This window comes from Rhinolophus ferrumequinum, chromosome 10, assembly GCF_004115265.2.
Source record: "Rhinolophus ferrumequinum isolate MPI-CBG mRhiFer1 chromosome 10, mRhiFer1_v1.p, whole genome shotgun sequence".
NCBI classification, from domain to species: Eukaryota; Metazoa; Chordata; class Mammalia; order Chiroptera; family Rhinolophidae; genus Rhinolophus; species Rhinolophus ferrumequinum.
Genome location: NC_046293.1, coordinates 37,339,346 through 37,360,686, shown reverse-complemented (window position 1 = coordinate 37,360,686; position 21,341 = coordinate 37,339,346). Strand labels below are relative to the sequence as shown.

General features: G+C 40.5%; 1 protein-coding gene across 2 annotated transcripts in view; it reads left to right on the top strand.

Annotated features, from left to right (window-relative positions):
• Positions 1 to 15,632, top strand: part of ITPR2 (inositol 1,4,5-trisphosphate receptor type 2) — a 435,712-nt gene extending 420,080 nt beyond the window's left edge. For both annotated transcript variants that reach the window (XM_033117018.1, XM_033117019.1), the window contains exons 56-57: positions 11,916 to 12,077; positions 12,782 to 15,632. In XM_033117018.1, the coding sequence (XP_032972909.1) occupies positions 11,916 to 12,077; positions 12,782 to 12,868 (249 nt within the window). In that variant the 3' untranslated portion in view covers positions 12,869 to 15,632. The remainder of the gene's footprint in view (positions 1 to 11,915; positions 12,078 to 12,781) is intronic.
• Positions 15,633 to 21,341: the final 5,709 nt, after the last annotated feature.

Sequence of the window (21,341 nt, the reverse complement as noted above, 5' to 3'; positions counted from 1 at the left end):
TATTCTTCTCCTTGGATCCTTGTAAAAAAAATTAGTGGCTGTGGCAGAATTCCGTTTTCCCTCTGCATCCTCCATTTTGGCTTCGATATTTATTCAGCTAACATTTATTAACCTACTATGTGCCAGACACTGTTCTGGGCACTAAGAACAATCGAGACAAAGCCCTGCCCTCCTAGAACTTGCACTCTGTTATTGGAAACAGACAACTATATGACGTAAGTCATGTTAGGGAATGATGAGGAGGAACAAAGCACGTGAAAGGAATAGAGAGAGGTGGGGGTATCTTAGGTTGCATTGCCAAGAATGGCCTCTATGAAGAGGTAACGTTTGAGCAGAGACCTCCATGGAGTCAGTGAACAAGCCACGGAAAGATCTAGAGATCAGTAAGTGCCAATCCCAGACAGGAATGGGATACAAGGGATGGACCAACAGGACAGCCCATGTGGCTGGAGCTACTGAGGAAGGTAGAAGATGGCCAAGGATGCCAGAACAGGAGAAGAACAGAGACTGGATCATGAAGGGCCCCCTGGGCTATGAAAGGACTTTAGATTTTAAGGTAGGAAAACTTATTCAAAAAAATATGTCAGTGTTTTTGATTCAGCATCATCAAAACATGATGATGTTATTTCTAGTATACAAAATTAATTCCTGACAAGGGAATGGGTAGAACATACTAGAGTAAATAGTTTAAACCATAGAAAATTCACGGGTTGGTGGAGTTCAAATTGAGAGAATTTATTTAAGATCACAATTAAACCTCATCCTTTTTCACTTTATTTTTTTGCCATAAACACACCCCAGATAAATCTTTCTGCCTTGCATGGTCATATCCTAAGTGTGTCCATTGGTAACTCGGTTTTCAAACATCTCCGTTGATCAACATTTCGGTGTATGAACTCCGTAAATTTTATGGATCTATGGTATCATTAGATAGTAAAATTCATGCGAAATTTGCAGTTATAGGGGTTGATTTTAAAGGTCTGGAACGAATTAATCCATTTTGCATTATTTTCTGTGGGGAAACCATGCCATGGTTTTCGGATGTTTCAGAACTCGAACGGTCTTCCGAAATGGGTTACGTTCGAAAGCCGAGGTACTATATATAGCTGCAGGTCTCTGAGTGTGTTCTATCTTCTGTGGCTCTTCTAAAAGTCCTATCAAGTATCCACAATTGATGTGTCTCAGACCAGCAACAATTAGCAAAAGCAGATGCCTGACGAGCCCACTCAGTTACCTGCTTGCTTGTCCATCGCTATCATGGCACCTCACCCCTCTTGCCATCTGTAGCAGCTGATGGCCACATGGCCCATAACCAGAGGCAGTGAACAGGGTTGGTGCCTGTTCTGACCCCAACTATTCCATTTTAGCCCTAACTAGGGGTGCTGCAATTCAATTCTGGCACTAACTACCCAGAGTTAGCAACAGACCTCATGAGTTAGAGGGTATAATCCCCAGCGTGACTCCCTTTATTTCAGACACCAACCTCACTTTGGGTGTCCCCAGGCCACCTTCCCTTCTGACAGACTGGCTAAAAATTCAGTGGTTTCCACGATCCCCTCAGGTTGAATAATTTGTTAAAACAACTCACAAAACTCAGGAAAACGTATTTATGATTGCAGTTTTATTATAAAGGATATACAAATCAGGAAGACCAGCCAAATAAAGAGACACGTGGGAAGGAACACAAAGCTTCCATATCTTCTCCCGTGGAATCTGGGTATGTCAGCTTTTCTGCACATCAGTGTATTTACCAACCAGGAAGCTCCACTGAGCTTCAGTGTGCAGCATTTTTATTAGACTTTTATTACATAGGCCTGATTGATCGAATCGTGGGCCACATGATTGAACTCAATCTTCATCCTCCCTCCTCTCCCTGGAGGTTGGGCTTGCTCCAAGTCTCCAACTCTCTAATCACATGTACCTGGTCTTTCTGGTGACCAGTTCCCACCCCGAAGCTATCTAGAGGTCCACCAGGAGTCACTTCATTAGCATAAACTCAGGTGGGATCCAGGGAACTTGTGAATAACAAAGACATTTCTATCATTTTGGAAATTTCAAGGGTTTCGAGTCTTCCCCTAGGGACCAGGAGCCAAGTCCAGTCCAATTATTTATTACACAACAGTGCCCCGGCCACGGAAGGTAATGGACCTGGGAGTGGGCACTTTGGTAGTGGGGAGGAGGGTAATGGATGAAGAAGCGAGTTGGCGGAGAAATGTGAGATCAGAAATTGCCCATGCTATTATTATACAGGCTATCACCATGTGTGTATATATATATATATATATATGATTTCAACTCTCAACATGTACACCATCTTATTGAGGAGGCAAGATATATACTTAAATTAGGACACAATTTAAAAATCGGTCAGCATTCATTATAAAATATCTCAGGGCAGCATCTGAGTTCTCATCAGCATGGAGCACCTGTGTACAACAGCCAGTCATAACCCAGCATTACAGTATTTCATCAACTGGCTCCATCATGTGTCAGAAACAAGTTTTACATGTAGGAATTATTCCAGCATCTACATATTTCAATTTTTTCAAGTCATCTATCAGATTGCTATTCTATTAAAACAAATAATCAGAGAAATGTTTCAAATATGGAAAAATGGGTAAAATGCATAGAGCCTGAGTAGCATCCGTTGAAAATTTGGAGACTTTATTTGTGAAACTGCATGAAAATGAGAAATGCAGCACCTGCATGATCAATGATTGTTTCCACATTGCTTTTGGGTCAAACTGCTCTGACTCACGGCTGCAGTTTCTGTTCATGAAAACTTTGTGCCTTTGCATTTGGCATCTTATCAAGCTAGTCAGCCAGGAGCTATTATTCAAAAAGAGCCACCATCCTCTGGAGTTAAGTTTACCATACTCTTCTTTCAGTCTCACTTGTGTCCTGGGAAGATTTGTGTCCCCAGCTCTGCTTTGTCATTTGAAGTTTTCCTTGTTCATCCTACTTGAAATTATTTCATTTGTTCTCACATGTACCAGCTGTTGGCAGAGTTGTGTCATCACCTACAGCTGCTTGGCTCAGTGTATTCAGGATACTTTGTCTGTGGATCCAGCTAGTCAGCTGCTGATGCGTTGGCAGCCGTGGTAAGATTCTTCTCACGCTATGCGCCATCCTATAGTTGTTCCAAGTCCCAAAGCCAGCTAGACCGTGGTCACTGCTCTACTCTGCAAAGCTATACTCGAACGTAGAGTTCAGTCCCGTTTTGACATCACACCCTAATTGCCCCCATCCCAGAAGAACATATTGGTTTGGACTCAATTTAGATTTTTTTATTATTATTATTCAGCATTCCTCAATGCACTTGATGACCTGTTTGAAGAATCTAGTGAAAAAATTTTAGCTCTCTGACGCTAATAAAAAGTTGAGCCTGAGCGGAAGATTTCTTGGGTACAACCTGTCACGTCATTTTGGTTGATCTTTGAAATTATTGTTAAGTCTCTGTGTTGTACTAACACAAAAGAGCCACTCCAGATCTAGCATGACCATGCTCCAGCTCTTGGTGATAGACCTTTGAAACAATTCAGAGACTGGTAGGGAGACCAGTGATGATGAAAAACAAAGGGAAATGTTTTGAGTTTTTGAGAGAAGGTCATTGGAATTAAGGAGAAATTTCAGAGGAGTATTAATATCCATCTACTTTATAACAGAAAAAGAAAGAATGGGAAATAATGAAATGAGAGTAGTGGGTATGAACTACTCCCTTGAGAAATATGTCAAACCCATTTTTATAGGCAGCTTATAAGTGACCAAAATACTTACGACTTCCTAATAGATAATACCTCAAAATTATCCTCTCGGCGGTTCATGTACATAAATACAATTTTCTAATCTACTGAGGCTCCCTGGATACTGTTACAGAACTCTCATTTTCCTAACTAGTTGGTCCAAATACCATAAATAGTCCAGCTTTTAATGGAACCCAGAGGGACCATAGTTTTGACCAAAACAGTTCTGGTTATGCCATTGTCTCTGCAAAAGTTTGAATAACACTCCTTTCATGCTCAAATGTGTCCCTATTTAGCCAACAAATTATATGATTTAATTAGTGTGTAACATAAGTACAGTTAAAAATTTTCTTTAAGGTTCACCCAATGATGAGTGATGTTGATATCGCTGGTAAGGTATTGAATTATCGAGTATGGTTGTTTTCAAACTTCAGCGCACACCAGAATCACCTAGAGGGCTTGTTAAAACACAGGTTCTTGGGCTGCAACCTTAGAGTTTCTGATTCTGTAAATCTGGGGTTTGGCCTAAGATTTGCATTTCTAACCATTTCCCAGTTGATGCTGATGCTGCCAGCCCAGGGGAGACACCTCTGAGGACCACCAATTCCTTTCCTCTGCGTAGGTGGTATTTTGAAGACAAGGGAGAGACTTATGGATAGACCAAACAAGTTAAAAGAACAATTTGATAAAATGTCATAATATCAGGGACCAGTAAGAGAACATCAGCTGGTGAGCTGGCCACCTGCAAACTCAGTATAATCAGATTATGACAGATAAAGCTCTGTGATGATAACCACATGCTGGACCCTTCTTTGAGCTGCCTTTCGTGATTTTGACATTTGATGACCATTCATTAAATACTTTGCCCTCAAAGAAAAAATAAAACAGGAGCATTCCTTTTTTATTCCAAAGGAGTAATTTAAGTAGTCTTTTAGAAGATTTACCCTTTCTTTTTTTCGCGAGACAAACCTATTTGTGTTGTATATACGCAAATACACATACATATGTGAAAGAAAAAAAGGCAGTGAAGTTCAAGCGGTAACAGATGCAGTTACTAAAAAATGGATTTTAACTCCATTTGTTATTGTGTTGCATTTGACTCTGGTGTTAAAAGATTTGTGGGAATGTTTTCTTCTCTAGAAATAGTATTTTCTATATAGACGTGTGTGTGTGTGTGTGTGTGTGTGTGTGTGTGTGTGTGTGTATAAGATTTTCCTTGAGCTCTACATATAAATTTACTCTTTTTTATAAATATATTATTCATAATTCTTCTAATAAGTCACATACAATGGAGATGAAAAAGATGATCATATTTGAGAGAAATTTTAGGAGAGTCCTGTCAAAATATCAGATTGTACTTGCAGAAAGCTGTTTTGATTTACATTTTAGAAAGAAATGTATCATTTACTTGTCAATCTAGGAAGAGTGTTTTAATTCAAAGGCCATAGCTGTATCCTTTCTCTCACCTCCAGTCCCTAATGTTTGTCAGACAGATTTTGTTTTCCAGCTCATTCTTCTTCCTCATAAACCCAGGGCCTGCATCTGAACCCCTGTGAGAACAGCCTGTTGACCTCATTGAGCAACACTTGTCATATGCATGTGGCATGTTCACTAGGAGTGAGGCCAGAAACCCAGATACCAGGGTTGTAGGTGTCCCTTAAGTTTCTGAGATAATGCCTAAACCTAACCTGCCCGCAAGGCCTTGTTGAGATGAATGTGAAAAGCCCACCAAGCCCCTACTTCGTTGACTGGAGACGGGGATGAGGTACACAAAGCACTCTCCCTTAACCAAATTGCTTTGACTTCCTACACAACCCTCATTCCAGATTATTTCCCTAACTCTGAGGTTCTAGGAAAGGAGAAGTGGTGTCTGTCTCGGGGACCATTAAGTAGGGAATATCAGCATTGCTAGTGTTCCTTTTGAGTCATTTCTGCTGACCTCTTCAAGCCAAAAGTGCACAGAGAGGAATGCAGTAGGCATACTGAGGTTTTGGGGAAATGGTTATGCTTGTCAGCCTAGGAGGTTTTGCAAATGATTGGAGAATGGAAAATGCAGTATAAACATAAGGCTTAGAAGAGGATGGTAACCAAGAAAAACCTTAGCAAATGGTCTTGTGACAGCACATTCCTGAGCATAGTCAGAGAGTCTGGAAGCAGAGGTGAACATATATATGAAATGGTTTATTGATATTCCATTCCAATACAATACAGTACACAGTATGTTCAATGTGTTACACGTCATTAGCGATATTATGGAACGCTCTGCAAAACAGTGAATGTCAAGTGTTGATGTACGATTTCCATCGGTACCTGCATATGCATCTGTGATACAATGCCTAGAGGGTTTGTTTCTGATTTTCAATAAATAAACCTTTAGCATACCCCAGAAGAAGTAGTTAAGGGAGTTCAAGTTGTAAAATAGATTTTTTTTCACTGTAGTCTCTGTTTTCTTTGGCAAGTTCAGAAGCTAAGCGTTGACATCTCCATTAGACGTGGAAAAGTAGTCCAGTGCAGTGAAAGGCACACGAGATTTCCAGTTGCACAGGGTGAAGGCCGAAGTCTGGCCCAGCCATTTGTAACACCTATGTGATCTTGGGCAAGTTACTAATCCACTTCCTGTCTCAGTGTTGTTGTCTACAAAATGGGGATGTTTGCCTCCATCTACTATATGGAATTGTTGTGGGTATCGGCCCTCGCATGGCTGAAGTGCCTGACACGTGCCAGGCAGCCAACAAATGGGATCTATTACTATGTTGTAGAACTACAGAGTTTGCTTTCTCTTCTCCTTACATGCAGCTTTTAATGAGTACCTCGTAGAGCTAAAAAGACATAAGACCATTTCTCCAATGCTTGGCTCACTGAAATCAATCTCATTACTTTTAATCTCATTCTGATGTGAAAAGACATTATTACAATCTTTACGTATTCTTAATCCTGCAGTCAACTAAGCATCAACAGGGATAGATTATATAAGAGCTATTCCACTACATAATCTGGAAGAACGTGTCCAGAAATGGGAATCAAGTGCAAGACCATGTGGTCCTCTGTTGTAAGACCTCAAGGAAACCTACACTTTCTAGGTTTCAGGCTGGGCATTTGGAATATGCTGAGCGTGGGTTATGTGGTTTCAAGGTTGCTTCTAGCCTAAATGTTATGTGTCTGCTTGCTCACTTGGCAAACTCCACACTTGTCTTAGCAATTTGATTTTTAAAGCTTTCCTTGAATTCATAGTTCACAGAATGACAAGCTGGAGGAGACATAGAGACCACCTAGGGTAACATGCTGGTTTTATGGATGAGGAAACGGAAACTCAGAGAGTAAGGCTTTTTCTCGCTCTTATATCACATAGGTAGTTTTTGGCTGGGCTAAAACCAGAACCCAGGAGTCCTGACTCTTAGGTCAGTACTCTACATTCTACCACATTGCCTCTTTTCCACAAATGGGGGATCACATTGAAGAAGCACATGTGAAAACAAAGCACGGCTAAGCTTTGACTGACACTGACAACCTAATCAGTTTATTGAATAACTACAAAATTAAATACGTAAAATTGATCTGATGCTGAAAGGACTATTTGAAAGATTTTTATATTTCTATCTATTGATCTTCTAGGCATATTATTATTAGAGTTTAGGAACAGTAAGAGGGTTACGGGTAACATGTTCTTCTGTGTGTCCCTTTTCAGAGACATGACTGGTTTCATCTCGGGGCTTTGTATTTTAGAAACCTCGAGAAGCTCTGAAGTCATTTCCACTCACCAAGTCACTAGGATCATACATTGTAACCTCGGAGTCTAGCACTTAATCTGCAACTTCCCCGACTTTGTACTACCCTGTGGTCAAATATTTTCATTCCTGGTGAAATAAGGAAATGATTTCATATTGACTAATCAGAGTCAACATGAGAATCCACTGATCTTGTGCATGATCACAAGATGTACACAGCACATATGAGTAACTGAGAAATAACAAGTCACGTCAAACTGCTTTGTTAGATGGCGGACACATTACAAGTCGACATGGGGAGGAAGTGGTGCCCTGTTAACTGGTCACTGTTCTCTCTGTCTGTCCTGCGGTTCTGGCTTAGACTCAAGTCCAGGTCTCAACTTTCTCACCCGACTCAAGCGGAGCCTTCCATGGGTGCCATGAGACCAGCGAGAGGAACCTTGGGGTATTTAATTGGGAGCCAGTTTCAATGAAAAAACGTATGCAGCTTTTATTCTAAAAACACAGTTGTGTTTGAGTTAATTTTGGTGAAAAGAATGTACTTTCTGCATTAATTTGAAGAAACATCAGTTGCATAAATTAGGTTTAAAAGACTGGTTTTATTTGTAGAAAGAGGAACAAAAACAATCTAGGTTGGCTATTTTTTTCCCCATTTTAGTGGAAGATGTAAGACATTCAAGTCAAGTTCCTTAAAAATTAAGAAAAGGAATCATAAAGCATTCCATATTGCAAAAATTGTAATTACACATTATATATATTTTAGTTTCAGATTACCGTCAATTGATATGACAAAAAACACAAAAGTAGGAGAGAAAAGACTGAGTAACAAGCAAACAGCAAAAGCACAACGATAACAAGCAACGAAAGAAAGAAAAATGAGCAAAACCAAACGTGGATTAAAGGAGAATGATGTTTAGGGGCTAAGAGAAAGGAAACAGAGCCTGTAGCTTTCCCATCCAGCCCTTAAGCACAGGTTATTTGCATCATCCTTTGACTGAAGTCTTTCTCTCCACATAGACTGTCAATTCCGTGAGCATAAAAATTGTGCCAGGGTTCACTCACTATTGTTTTCCCAGTGCCTAGCACAGACATAGTAAACACAGTAAGAATGAGTAAATGAATGGATGAACAAAGGAACAAGGGAAGAAAGAATGTGCAGGGAAAGAGAGTCCTGTGGCCCAAAGGCTGGGGTGACGGTCCCCTGAGAGCGGCCATTGTTTCCTGAAAAGCCAGAAACCATGGACGGGGCTGATCCCGGCCCTTGGGAAACCTGCAGTAGTATTTCTTTGGAGGCAGTTTCACCCATGCTCTCTATGGCCGAGTTGCAATCTGCTAAGCATTAGAACAATGTTTGGCCTCTGTTTCTTTTGGACACTTTCTGAAAGTGGATATGTTCACCATTCACACCTTGGGTATCACCGTGTCACCTGGTAGCTTCTTTCCCCAGGCCCAGCTGTCTGAGGCTCTGAAACCCTTCTGTTCCATCAGCACTTGGAGTCCGTCCTGTTACAGACTGAGTCTTCTCTCCCCAACCTCTGCCCTCTTGGCTCTCCCAAGAGGAGCCCCTTCTCTTTTAGCCAGCTGGTGGCAGTTGCCTGCGTTCCCAACCCGTTGGTACTAAGGGCCCTAGAAGGGGCAGCACACTTGGCTTCTCATTACTAAGACATCATCAGATCTTTACCCTCACGTGAAAATGCATTTTTCAAGCCTTTCCCAGCACTGTCCTCAACACTTCCTGGTCACCCCTGTACATTCATCACAGGCTTAGACCCTTGGCTGCCCACAGCCTCCTCACCCATTCCAACCACTGACCTCCTTCAGATGACTTCAGACACTTTGTGCATGATTCATCCAAAAGATTATCCTCTGCATAGTCAGTGATTTTTTAAAACATTGTTTAAGTAAAAATATACATAACATAAAATTTACCATTTTTACCATCTTAATTATATAGTTTTATGGCGTTAAGAGCATTCACACTGTTATATAACCATCGGCGCCATCCATCTTCAGAGAATTTTCATCTTCCCTGATGAAAACTCTGTACCCACTAAATACTAACTCCCCAAATTTACCAGTATTTGTATCGTATTTAAAGTACTCTCATCCTAGAATTTTCATTTCGTGAAGTTGTTCTACCTTCAGAATTTTAAGTTTTATTATTCCACTTTCTGTCCACAGTCTCCTGTCTGGCCAAACAACTTCGATGCTGTCAGACCTGGGTTGGGATCCCAGCTAAACCATTTGTTAGCCTCAGTTTCTTCATTTGTACAATTCAGATAATAGAGAATACTGTAGATAATTCAGATCCTACAGAGGTAGGAGAATTGAATTTCATTGGATTGTTGAAAGGAGTCAGTGCTTCTAAAGCCTTTAGCACAGGTCTGCTCTTCTCCAGCCTCTCTACCAATCCCCACATTCAGGTTCCTCCTTGAACTGTGGCTTTGCAGACCTTCCTCGCTTCCCGACACCTTTGTCTTTCTGAGGCCCACTGCAGGGGATGCACCATCCTTTTTTATCAGTCCAGCTCTCTGCCTCAGCTGCACATCTACCTGGGCTGTTGGTGAATAGTGGTCTTTGCTAGGATCACTGCAAGGCTGGGTTATCCATCCTGCCCTGCAGGCATTTAATGGCCCCTCTGTATGTGGTTTCCCATTCCCCACACAAGCTATTTCAGCACTTCTTCAATCCATCTCCCTACCCTGCCACCACCCCAGCGGTTACCATTTATCTTCTCTGTCTCCGTGGACCAGAGTTCTTAAACTTTAGTGCCCGTAGGAATCGGGCGTGACCCCCAGGAGGTTCTGATTTGGAAAGAGGTGGTGGGTCTGAAATCTGCAATTTTAACAAGCAACCCCAAGGGATTTTGATATACACAGTGCACAGTCCACTTTTCTCAGAGGCCTATCCTAAGCCACAAATTCCTTGAGAACAGACATTTTGTCTTACCTGATTTTCATCTCTAAATACCTGGCAATAGATGTTGAAGGATTGGTTGAATGAATGAATCCGGCTGTCACTCTGCACTGAGGAATACAATATCATACTCCTTTGAAATGCTAATCAGTTACAGCTGTTTAAATGCAGTTTAAAACTCTTTAATATGTTTTAGCCTTAATCCTTTATTTATCAGCCCTTTTCATTGCCATTGGGGGTAGGGAATGATAAAGAACTTGTTATTCTCAGACTAGACCACAACTACCAAAAAACAACAAACAAATAAGCAAAAAACACTACCACCACAACAACCCAAAGGGCTAGATAAGATTGAGACAAAAGCGCAGAGATACGTGGATTTTTTCCACTGTACCTTAGGGGAGGATCCAGGGATCACCAGGCAGAAATCTTTGCAGCCACTGCAGTGGGCTTTTCTAGAGTGGAAAGCATCTTAAGCAGGAAAGTTACTGCTGAGGGCGTTTGAAGATGAAGACTTAGAGAAATGGATAGGTAAATAGAGATACAGACTGACATACCCAATCAGTGGTAGAAAGAGTCCCCTGGCTTCAAATCCTAGCTCGCCCATTTCCTAGCACGTGACCTGGGTAATTAAACTGTTGGGGCCACTTGTTTCCTCCTCTATAAAACGGGGACAATACGGTTTACCTTGCAAGCTTTTTTAAGGATTGAAAATGGAATGTAAGTAATGCAGTGTTAGGCAATCAGGAAGAGTTTCCAAGAGAGCTGGGTATCAGGTTAACTCTCTGTCTCTACCATAATGTCTCTAACTCACACACACACACACACACACACATACACACACACGCCCCTATGCCTAGTTCACCTAGAAAAATAGAAGTGGTACCAGCTATTGCCCTCAGGGGAAGTCTAACTCTGAAACCTCACCCCCACTGTAATAAAATGTTTCCAAAGGGAGCAGACAGAGTAACCTAGGGCCATGTCCTCCCACTTCCCTCTTCCCTGAGCCCAGCTCAGAGCCTGTCTTGGGGAAGTGGGAGGTAAACTAGTGTGGGTGGCTGGAACTGAAGCATTTCTTTTACCACTCTCCTGTTCCTCCACCCTTTTCTCTTTTGTGCCAGGGGCAAGGAGAGACAGCTCATGCCTATACTGTGTCCACCCACACTTGGATCTGCTCTTTCCAGCCTCCAGACCCCATGGCATCATTCATCAAGATTCACTGAATGCCTGCAGGGTTCATGACACTGTTCTAAATGCTCTATCCTGGACCTCCCTGAGAGCCCATAGGAAGTTTCTTTTGATATTGAAGATCTTCCCCCAGCTCATGAAGACCAATGTGTAACCCCCACCTCATTCCTACCCTCAGCCCCTCCCCAGCCCTGGCCAGAAAGAGTACCTTTTGCTTTGAGTGCTAAGGAACATTGATTTAAATGTTAATCACAATGAACATCTATAAACATCCTTTACGGACAGACCTTCAGGCTGCCTTCCATACTTACTCCCTTGTTCCTGAACATCTATTTGCTTTTAGGAAAAGAATTTGGATTGGTTTCCTCGGATGCGAGCCATGTCCCTTGTTAGCAATGAAGGCGACAGTGAGCAAAATGAAATTCGGAACCTCCAGGAGAAGTTGGAGTCGACCATGAGTCTGGTCAAACAGCTGTCGGGTCAGCTGGCAGAGCTCAAGGAGCAGGTCAGTGTGCTCGGGGACATGCAGCTGGGTAGGGTGGAATCATTCATGACCTTGAGCAAGGGGAGCCCCAGAGCCTCCTGGGGGCAAGCCTGGGATCCACAGAGACTTGTAACTTCCAATAAAGAAACCCCACATTGTGCTGTAAGAACCACGTCTCAGCAAGCAGAGGCTCCTACTTACCCACCTCCCCATCGTGTGCGACACTTCTCCTGTGGAAGGGGGAAGGAAGGCGCAACTGCCAAAATACAAAGACCTCTTTGCACTTTTTGATAGAAAATCATACTTTCTACCCTCGTAGTAATTACTTAACTCATTGGAAAGGCAGATCATTATTAGCATCTGTCATTTCAATGCTATAATCAGCCCCTTCGTCATGTAAAATTGTTAGCATCTGTAAAAATAATATCAAAAGTAACTGTGGTAGCTGTTAAAATGACTATGGTGATGGTGACGATTATGTGACAAGCAAAGGGCTGCTTTAAAGGAACCGTGGTTCCTGTTTCTTAACCACAGAGAAGGGTTTGCTTTTTTTCTCTGTTTATGGAAATTCACTTAAAAATATTTTCCCTTTTTTGGATAAATATATTCTATATGATGCCAGACAGACTGTAGGTGTTGGGAAATGTTAACCCCAAACCGTGTGGCCCACCAGCAGTAGGAAAGAGTGAGGACATCAGCTCAACACACTCTCTCTTTTCCCCCAGATGACAGAACAAAGGAAGAATAAGCAGAGACTGGGCTTTCTCGGATCAAACACACCCCATGTGAACCATCACATGCCACCACACTGACACCATGGGGGAAAGCCGTGACTAGCCTTTCATCAGTGTCCTGCCTGATCACTGAATAAAGAACTGAGATGGAGGGGAGTGAACAGTGCCTATTGTTGAAAAGTTAAAAACAGCCAAGTGCCAAGATGTTGAGTGGTTTAGCTCTGAGAACAATTTATAACTCTGTTTTCATGGTTGAGAAGGCCAAACTTAAAATGCAGCCGCTAGGAAGCACACATCACGCATTCTTAATGCTCAAATGGACGGAGAGGGTAGGGAGCAGCAGGGTGGAAGGAGAGGCAGTGCAGAGAGAACTGCGTTTTGCTAAATTGATGAGTCCGTTTTGTCTTAAATGCTGACTGCAACCTTTGTCATGGTTGGTTGGAATTTCTTTCTTTTAATTATGGCATATAGGTCAGTGATACAGGAAGTCATACTTGGGTGGCTAAGTTTTACTAAAGAAAATAACTGAAAGATTAAAAATGAAAGTTGCAAAGAAAAATGTTAATGCTTCCAAACAAACCGTAGCTGTCACAGGGCAATTTCCTTATTTATAACATGCAACACAATGGATTTAGAGCTCTAGGAACTAGTGCTTTGGAGCTTATGGCCCTCACGCTGACAGCACAAGTGGAATGTGATTGCTTTCTCCCAGATTCAAAGCAGCTCTGTCAATATAGAGCACAAAAGGAGATTTTCATATAACTTGTTAAAAGCGTGTTTTAAGTTATGTATAGGCTAAGATTTTAAAAGACTTGAGGAAGAAAAAGCTGACAGTAAGCCCCAGGGAATAGTTTTTTTGAAAACATATGTGTGCTATTAAAATATATTGAGATTAATAAATGGGAGCGCTTAAAGATGACAGGAAATATTGAGAAACTTACAATGGTGGCATTGCCTTTTTAAAATATAGAGTAAAAGCTATTTGATTCATGTTTGCTGTGCTTAAGGAACTGAGTGGTTTTATTCCTGCAGTTAAGAAAAATATTTAAGAAATGTTATTGAATACTCAAGAAAATGCAGCATATCAATTGCATATTTTAAACTTTATCAGTGAGAACTTTGCGAAATACAGAAAGATAATAATCTCTTCCCCAAATTGTTTTTATGTTGAATTATGCAACCAGAATTTGTGGAGGGAGAAAATAATCTGCCATACTCAGATTATTCTTAGAAATGATGCTTTTAGAGTGTTAAAACAAAATTTGGATAATGAAAGTATTAGGCTACCCACTGTGTGGCAAGGGAGCAAGGCACATGACACCAGACCCAGGGAGGTGCCCCCGCCCCCACAGGGACAAAAATTGCCTCCAGAGGCTTAAAATGCTCAAGTTATTACCAATCAGGTTTAAGGTCTGGACAAGGTTGCTATGACCATTTTTAAAGCTTTTTGGGTTGTTTTAATACAGTTTAAACTATTGGCTCCTAAAATTCTCAACTCATGGTCTCAGTAGATTATAAAGGATGCCTGAACCAATCCTTCTTCTACACACTGTTAAAATGTAGACTTGGAGTGATACTGTTGACACCCAGAGCAACAATGTTTGAGCTGAATCTACTGATACCCTGCTGTCAGCCACAGTCCCTCCCCAAGTTAAGAATTCTTCACTCTGACATGATAGTATTTTTCCTGATCAGTTGCTGAAGGACCATGGTCCAATGAGACGAAGAAATTGGGATATGTATCTGCATGCAACATAGAACTTTGAACCTAGTAGGCATTCGGTAAATACATGAGAAATTCTACTGTCACTCAGTTCCCCCTAATTCTTTATTAAAACTTGAAACGGTATCACATATGTGATTTTTTTAAAAGGGCTTCACCAAATTCGAAGTAGACCAAGGCAGCCATTGTTTTACTCCAAGATCATCATTGTTATAACAGTATTAGATGAAAAAGTGCTTTAAAATATTTTAATTAGGAAGAGAGTTTTGTGGGTAGGAGAAAAAAAGAGAAAAGTGGTAAAGGTTGGCCATATTCCAGTATAGGAACCTATCTCTGTTTCAGCACGAAATGAAATGTTTTTGATACCTGAATGTCAAGAAAATAGATTAATTTGAACAGAGGAGAGCAACCTGTCTTTTAGATGATGAACTGTTTAGTCTTTTCTGATGCTGTGATAGATCGTTTTTATAGGGAATAAGCCATTGGGTATATAACTGCTATCAAGAAATGGCCTAACCTCTCCAACCATTATTAGTAGCAGCTCACTATTTCACAGCATATTTGTCTCCTATGGAAAGTAGCCAAAAGAGATTGCAACTAACAAGATGCTTACTTGTTCAAAACTGAAATATTTCTAAGTTGTGCTTCTCTTTCTTTCCTGCCTAAATACTTAGAGATTATAAGGCAAAATGAACAAAAACAAGCAAACAAAAAGGGCATTTTGCAGGCTTTCAAATTCGTGATGGAGAAGATAATAATGCAGAAATTTGACATCTGATATAAAGTTATATTTGTTATGTATATGTTTGTGATGCAACTGGAATATTTGACCTAGGCGAGTGTCAATTAATGTTCTTATATTTATTTAGTGATATTAAATACAATCATGCTGGATTTTGATGTTAAGGAAAATGTTTTACTATGTAGTTATTAAAATCCACATTAGGTTGAAAGTATCAGTTTCTGCTGAATATAATTTTTAATTTCAAAAGAATTTTATTCCCCTACATGGTCCATTCTGAGGCCCAAGAGTTTAATGAAAGTATGTTTCATAAATATTATTTTTAGATGCGAAAATATTTGTATCATATAAGACCATAATATTAATAAATAAATTGTATACATGTGCACTTTATCATATTTTTTACCCCTTAAAAAGTTCCTTTAGAAAATGGCTTATTTTCTTGCATATTGACATTTTTCTGTTGATGATGAGTACGCAGTTATACAGTGCAAAACAGAGTGGAGCAGGCGCTTGAAACACAAACACGATGTCTCCAGGAACCAGGCAAGTCACTAAAATGGGTGAAATCGTGACGTGCACACCACACATAGAGATTGGGGAGGCGACGGTGAGCTTTCTATTTGCAAAATTTGACAACTAAGTTCAGTTTTTAGAAAATCCCTGAGGCCAGTTGAGGCCTTCTAGGCCCTCATTTGCTATCTCTGAAATAATTGTTTGTAAAGCTGTTCCATCTACTAGAAGAAAATACACAATGCCAAAACCAAGCAGAGGCGCTAAAATGCACATGAAACCTGAGAAATCTGAAAACAAATCCAGGTATCATCTCTGAACTGGCGGGCTTCCACAAGCTTGAATAATTTATAAAATGATCATACCAGTACTTCTCATATTACCAACAGACTTTCTTTTCCTGCACTAGAGGATTACTATATTTGCCTCAAAAACATGATTCTAATATAATATGTCAAGGCCAGATAAGTAGAATTTATAAATTATTATTAATAAAATTGGATATGTATAACTTCTTGCATGCTTTATTCATTTTTACCATGTTTCTAAATATTATATCCACTGATATGAAAGTCATTATTATTGCTATTTTACATAACGAGGCAGGAGGGACAAAAAATTTGGTGACTTGAACTACACTTATGAGCTAATTCCGATAGACCATGTGCCCAGCATTTATTGGAAATTGGCTAAATCTTCAATTGGCCAACACCTACTGGTATATCTACATTGTATCTGATACTCAGTGTAGTCTCCGTGGGCATGGGCCATTTGGTCATCTAAGATTTCCTGGTTCTTAATGCCCAGCGCTTCAAATGGTAGTTCCCCTCGGAAAAGAAGGAAGCATGCGACAGCTGAAATCAAAATCAGTTGCATGAATCACGTGCAAACCATGAATATAATTCTTTGCTCATATGGGCTTTTTCCAGTATGCCACAGTTCCTTGAAGCAGTGTGGCAAGAATTGTTTTGTTTTGTTTGGACTCAGAGGAAAGGTTGGGGGAGGCAAATTGGACAATGTGTTCCTCTTCTAGTGAGAGTAACTGGCACGAAGGGCAGGCATCTGCATGTGAGGGGGACTGTAATGGACATCCGCAAGTCACCCTGCCTTTGACTGGCCAGCTGGTGCTTTGAGTCTCAGGAGGCCTAGTCATCAGGGCATAGCCACAGGTCAGAAATCAGTGTGCTTTTTAGCCTCTCCCATGCCCTTCCTCAACAGCAGAGGTGCTGGCACATCACGTGGTCAACTACATGACAAACAAACACAGAAGCTCAACTTTATGCAGGCAGAAAATTTATAGGAACAGAGATTAGTTGTAGAACTCAGTTTGACTCAGTTTAACAGAAAATTCTGGTTTTTACACTTCAATGTGGATTTTCCCCTAAAGAAGCCTGTTCCCTTTCAACTCGGGGGGAAAATCAGCTCCAGGCAGAGTGACCCTCCAAACAGCTCTGGATACAGGTGTGGATTTCCTCTACAATCCCCTGCAGTACATCCTTCCAAAGTTCTCCTCCCCTAAAATCTATTTGCATAGGAAAAAAAACTGCTTCTGAGGCTGCTCCCTGTTATCATAACTATGCTTTTAGTTTTGTTCTTATAATTGTCTTCACTTTGGACACTTGTATCTGTCTTTCTATATGCCATAACCTATTCTTTCTCTTTCAACATGCATCAAATATTTCTTTGCGATCCTGGTCTTCTCAGCAATATATTTAAATAAAAATTCTGTGAAGACAATCCCTTAAAATTAGACACAGCTTTATAAAAAATTGTTAATGTATTTTATATCAACTTTGTTTTATCAGAAAAGCAAAATCATGATGGGTAACGTGCACTGAAAGATTTCTTTCAAGGATTTGACATGCAGTCGTAGTGAAGAGCTAGTGAAGAACGCTATGAAGTCTGGCACTTCTGCATCTGGTGGTGGGTCTGAAGTCACTGTAAGGCAGTGGGGCTGGCAGTCAGGAAGAAAAACTGGGAGTGAAGCAGGGAAGAGCAAGGACAAACTGGAACCCATGAGGTCAAACGAAAATTTGCATCTAGCTCTCACCATCTCCAAACTCCATAGCCCATTTGACCTAAAAAAGAAGCTGGTGCCCTTTCCCATGGAATTGCATGTACATCAGACCCAGAACTCAGAGAAGCTGAAGAAGGAGATCTAACCATAGCTGGAGGTCTGCAGGCTGCCCGCTGCCCCACACCAACCAGGTGAGCCAGCACATTAGGCTGTGAGCTGCCGTGGTGCGTGTTGCCTACTCCCGAACTTACTGGCTGTTGTTTCGTCCCTACCTTTCCAATCTCATGAAAATATCTCCTGTGGTCAAAATTAACCTGTAATCCTTATGAGAAAGGGGATTCTGGGAAATGTAGCTCCAGCTAAGCTAAACTGACATAATACAAAGCCACTCCACTGGAGTAGACCTTAATGCTCACCAAGAGGGGTGCTCTTTTTCATACTGGATGCACAGAAGATACATTTCCCAGTACCCGCTGCAGTTGGGTGGAAACACACGACTAGTTCTAACCAATGGATTGTGAGTGCAGTTGACAAGCAGAGGTGCTAAAAAGTCCCTGGACAACCATCATTTCTCCACCACATCAATCATGGAGGCCAAGATGGAACCTGAATCCCTCAGTTATCTTTTTTAAGGCAACTACCCTAGAGAGCATTCATAGACACAGCAGAATTGGTATGAGTGAGAAATAAACTTTCATGTGTTAAACCATTGAAACATAAGAGGTTTTTAGTTGTTAAATAAATGAGATTATAGGGTATGTGATTGTTACTGTAGCATAACCCAGCCTACCTGACTAATAGAGACATATGTATTAGGCACCAGATTGACCCAAATACACAACCTCTGGGATGTATCCAATAAGAATATAAAATAAAGAAAAATCTATATATGCAAAATAGTCACCATATCATTATATATAATTTAAAACTGCAGTCCAAAGTTCCAGTAATTTGAGCGTGTTTAAAAATGTATGATTCAGTCATAGGATGGAATGATATGAAATCTATGAAAAGTATGTAAACTGAGGCAACCCTGGAAAACAGGCAGCTTGAACTTAAAAGGTGGCTATAAATTATATGTACACTATTAACTATAGAAAAGCATGTTTCTCAAAAAGACTTGAACAAAATACTCTATAATGATACTTGTTTTAAAAGAGCTATATGATTATACATAATTTTTCTTTATTTTCTAAACTTTTTGTAAGTTTTTAAATTGCATTTATAGTTTAATAATAACATTTTTTTAAAAGGAAATGAAAGTTGTATTAAGTCCAGCGAGTGTTTCCTAAGAATAGGTTTTCCCAAACTCATTTACATTTCTATAGGATCACTGCAATTGTAGGTTAAGTGAAGACCATAGCCTCGGTTTATATTGATTTCAACAAGACATTTAAGAAAAATTGCATGATATTCCTCTGGACAAGAGAGAAAATTTAGTCCTGGATGAAAGTAGAGTTCTGTAAGTGAATTATTCTACTTACTGTGAGATTAGAGTAAAATATCCTTGGCCTGTTGCTACATCTCTGTCCTTGGCCTTTTCCTGACCAACATTTATTTCAATGTCTAGAGTAAAGAAATAGATGGCAAAATGATAAAATATGGAGATGACATAAAGTTGGGAAGTGGAGTGAACATGATGGATGACAAAGTAACCACAATGTCAGAAAACTGGAACAGTGAACAAAGCTATCCTCTTGAACTTTAACCGGGAGAGATGTAAAGTTTAGCTCCAAAAAGCTCAGTTGCATAAATATAGGCTAGAGCAGACAACCCTTCGTGTAAAAGTCAAACAAACCTTGAGATTTTCAATAACCTCTAGCTCCATATTTATATATTCATTTATTTCCACATATGATTATTTAGTGCTTATTATATTTAAGAATTATTGCAGAGATCCAGGCAAAATACTATGAGGGTTTTATCTCAAAGAGTAAGCACTGGGGATGGAAAGGGGATGGTCACAAGAAACATTCGTAAGGGAGAATCTGTAGAACTTGGTGCACAACTGGGTGAGGAATAAGAAAGATGGAGGAATCCAGAATGATTCTTGGGCTTTTGGTTTGATGAATGGGAGAATAGTGATGTTGTCCATTGAGATAGGGAATATTAGAGGAGTAAGGCTGTAGGGGGAGTATAAGATGAGTTTAGTCTTGGATATACTGAGTTTTAGTTCTTTAAAAGACATCCAAAAGGAAATATCTGTTAGATAGTTGTATATATAGGTCTAGAGTCCGTGAAAGAAGTCAGGGTTAGAGATAAAAGATTTAAGAGTGGTCAAGACACACATGGCAGTGAGAACAAAGTAATAAATAAATGCTAAAAGACAGAGACATTAAGAAGAGAAGAAGATCATGGATAGAGCCCCAGAGATCATCTAGCAAGAGAAGCAAAAAAAAAAAAAAGAGAGAGAGAGAGAGACAGAGAGAAAAAATCAGAGAACTATGAAAGAACAAAAAGGAATGGTGTTTCAGAAGTCAAAGGAGGAGAGAGTTTCAAAAAGGTATGGAACTTTCTATCAAATATGTTAGTAGACTGTGAGAGCCTCATATATTTCCTCTTAACTTTATATTCATAAACGTGAAAGCTAGAGAGCAATACGATACCTAATATATGATGTAAAAGCAAGATAATCATAATCATACATAAACTAGAGAACTTGATACCATTACAAATGCTAAGAAAAGTCTATTAAGGAATTTTTCTAGCTGCATCTGGCCACACACGAGACATCCCATTCTCAGAATCAGTTCAATGACAATGTAAGGTAAGGAACTAGGAGAAAATTTTGACTCATTCTCACAGTTTGTCCTTAATTCCAGGACACGGGCCACTCTCATCTGACAACAGGTGGCCGTCCCCTTTTGCATGAGAACTAAGTCCTGAGTCAGTCAGTTCCTGTGTCAACCTTCCCTTTTCCCCTGCTGTTCCCATCAAATCTCATTCTACCTCTAGAGATTAAACTGCCTGTATATGATGGTACAGGAAGTAGGATGGGGTGGGAGAGAAGCAAGATACAGCTTGGCATGTCTTGTCAATGGAGGAAAAGTGTTATGAGCCTGGACAGGAAGGCCACTGGGAGTGATGCTTGCTGGGCGTTGTGGTTCCCCACATATATTGAATAGAAAATAATGCACTGCCTCTGACTCTCAGAAAATCTAGAATAGTTGTAGAAGGAAAGCACGTCTGCTTCTTCAAGGATTGTTGACTGGCCACTGCAATTTGGCCTGCTAGCCATACATACCGACCTGCTGGAGAGGAGTAAAGTGGGAGTGAAGAAAATGGTCTTCTACCCAAAGGGGCTCTGTGTTCTCCTCCCTCCAGCATTGCTGACTGAGGGCAGCTGGAAAGGTAGCACAGAACGGGCTCAGGGGAGCACAAGACGCCTGAAGGAACCAAGTCTCAGCCACGCTTTGAAGTCAGCCTTCACATCGTAGGGATTCAACGGAGTGCTGGACTCAAAAGGACGTGCCAGGAAAGCCTTCTCTGTATATTTATTTTTTAAATTTGGTTACGTGAAGAAGGACAGGTAAGTAGAAGCTCGGGAGATTTTACA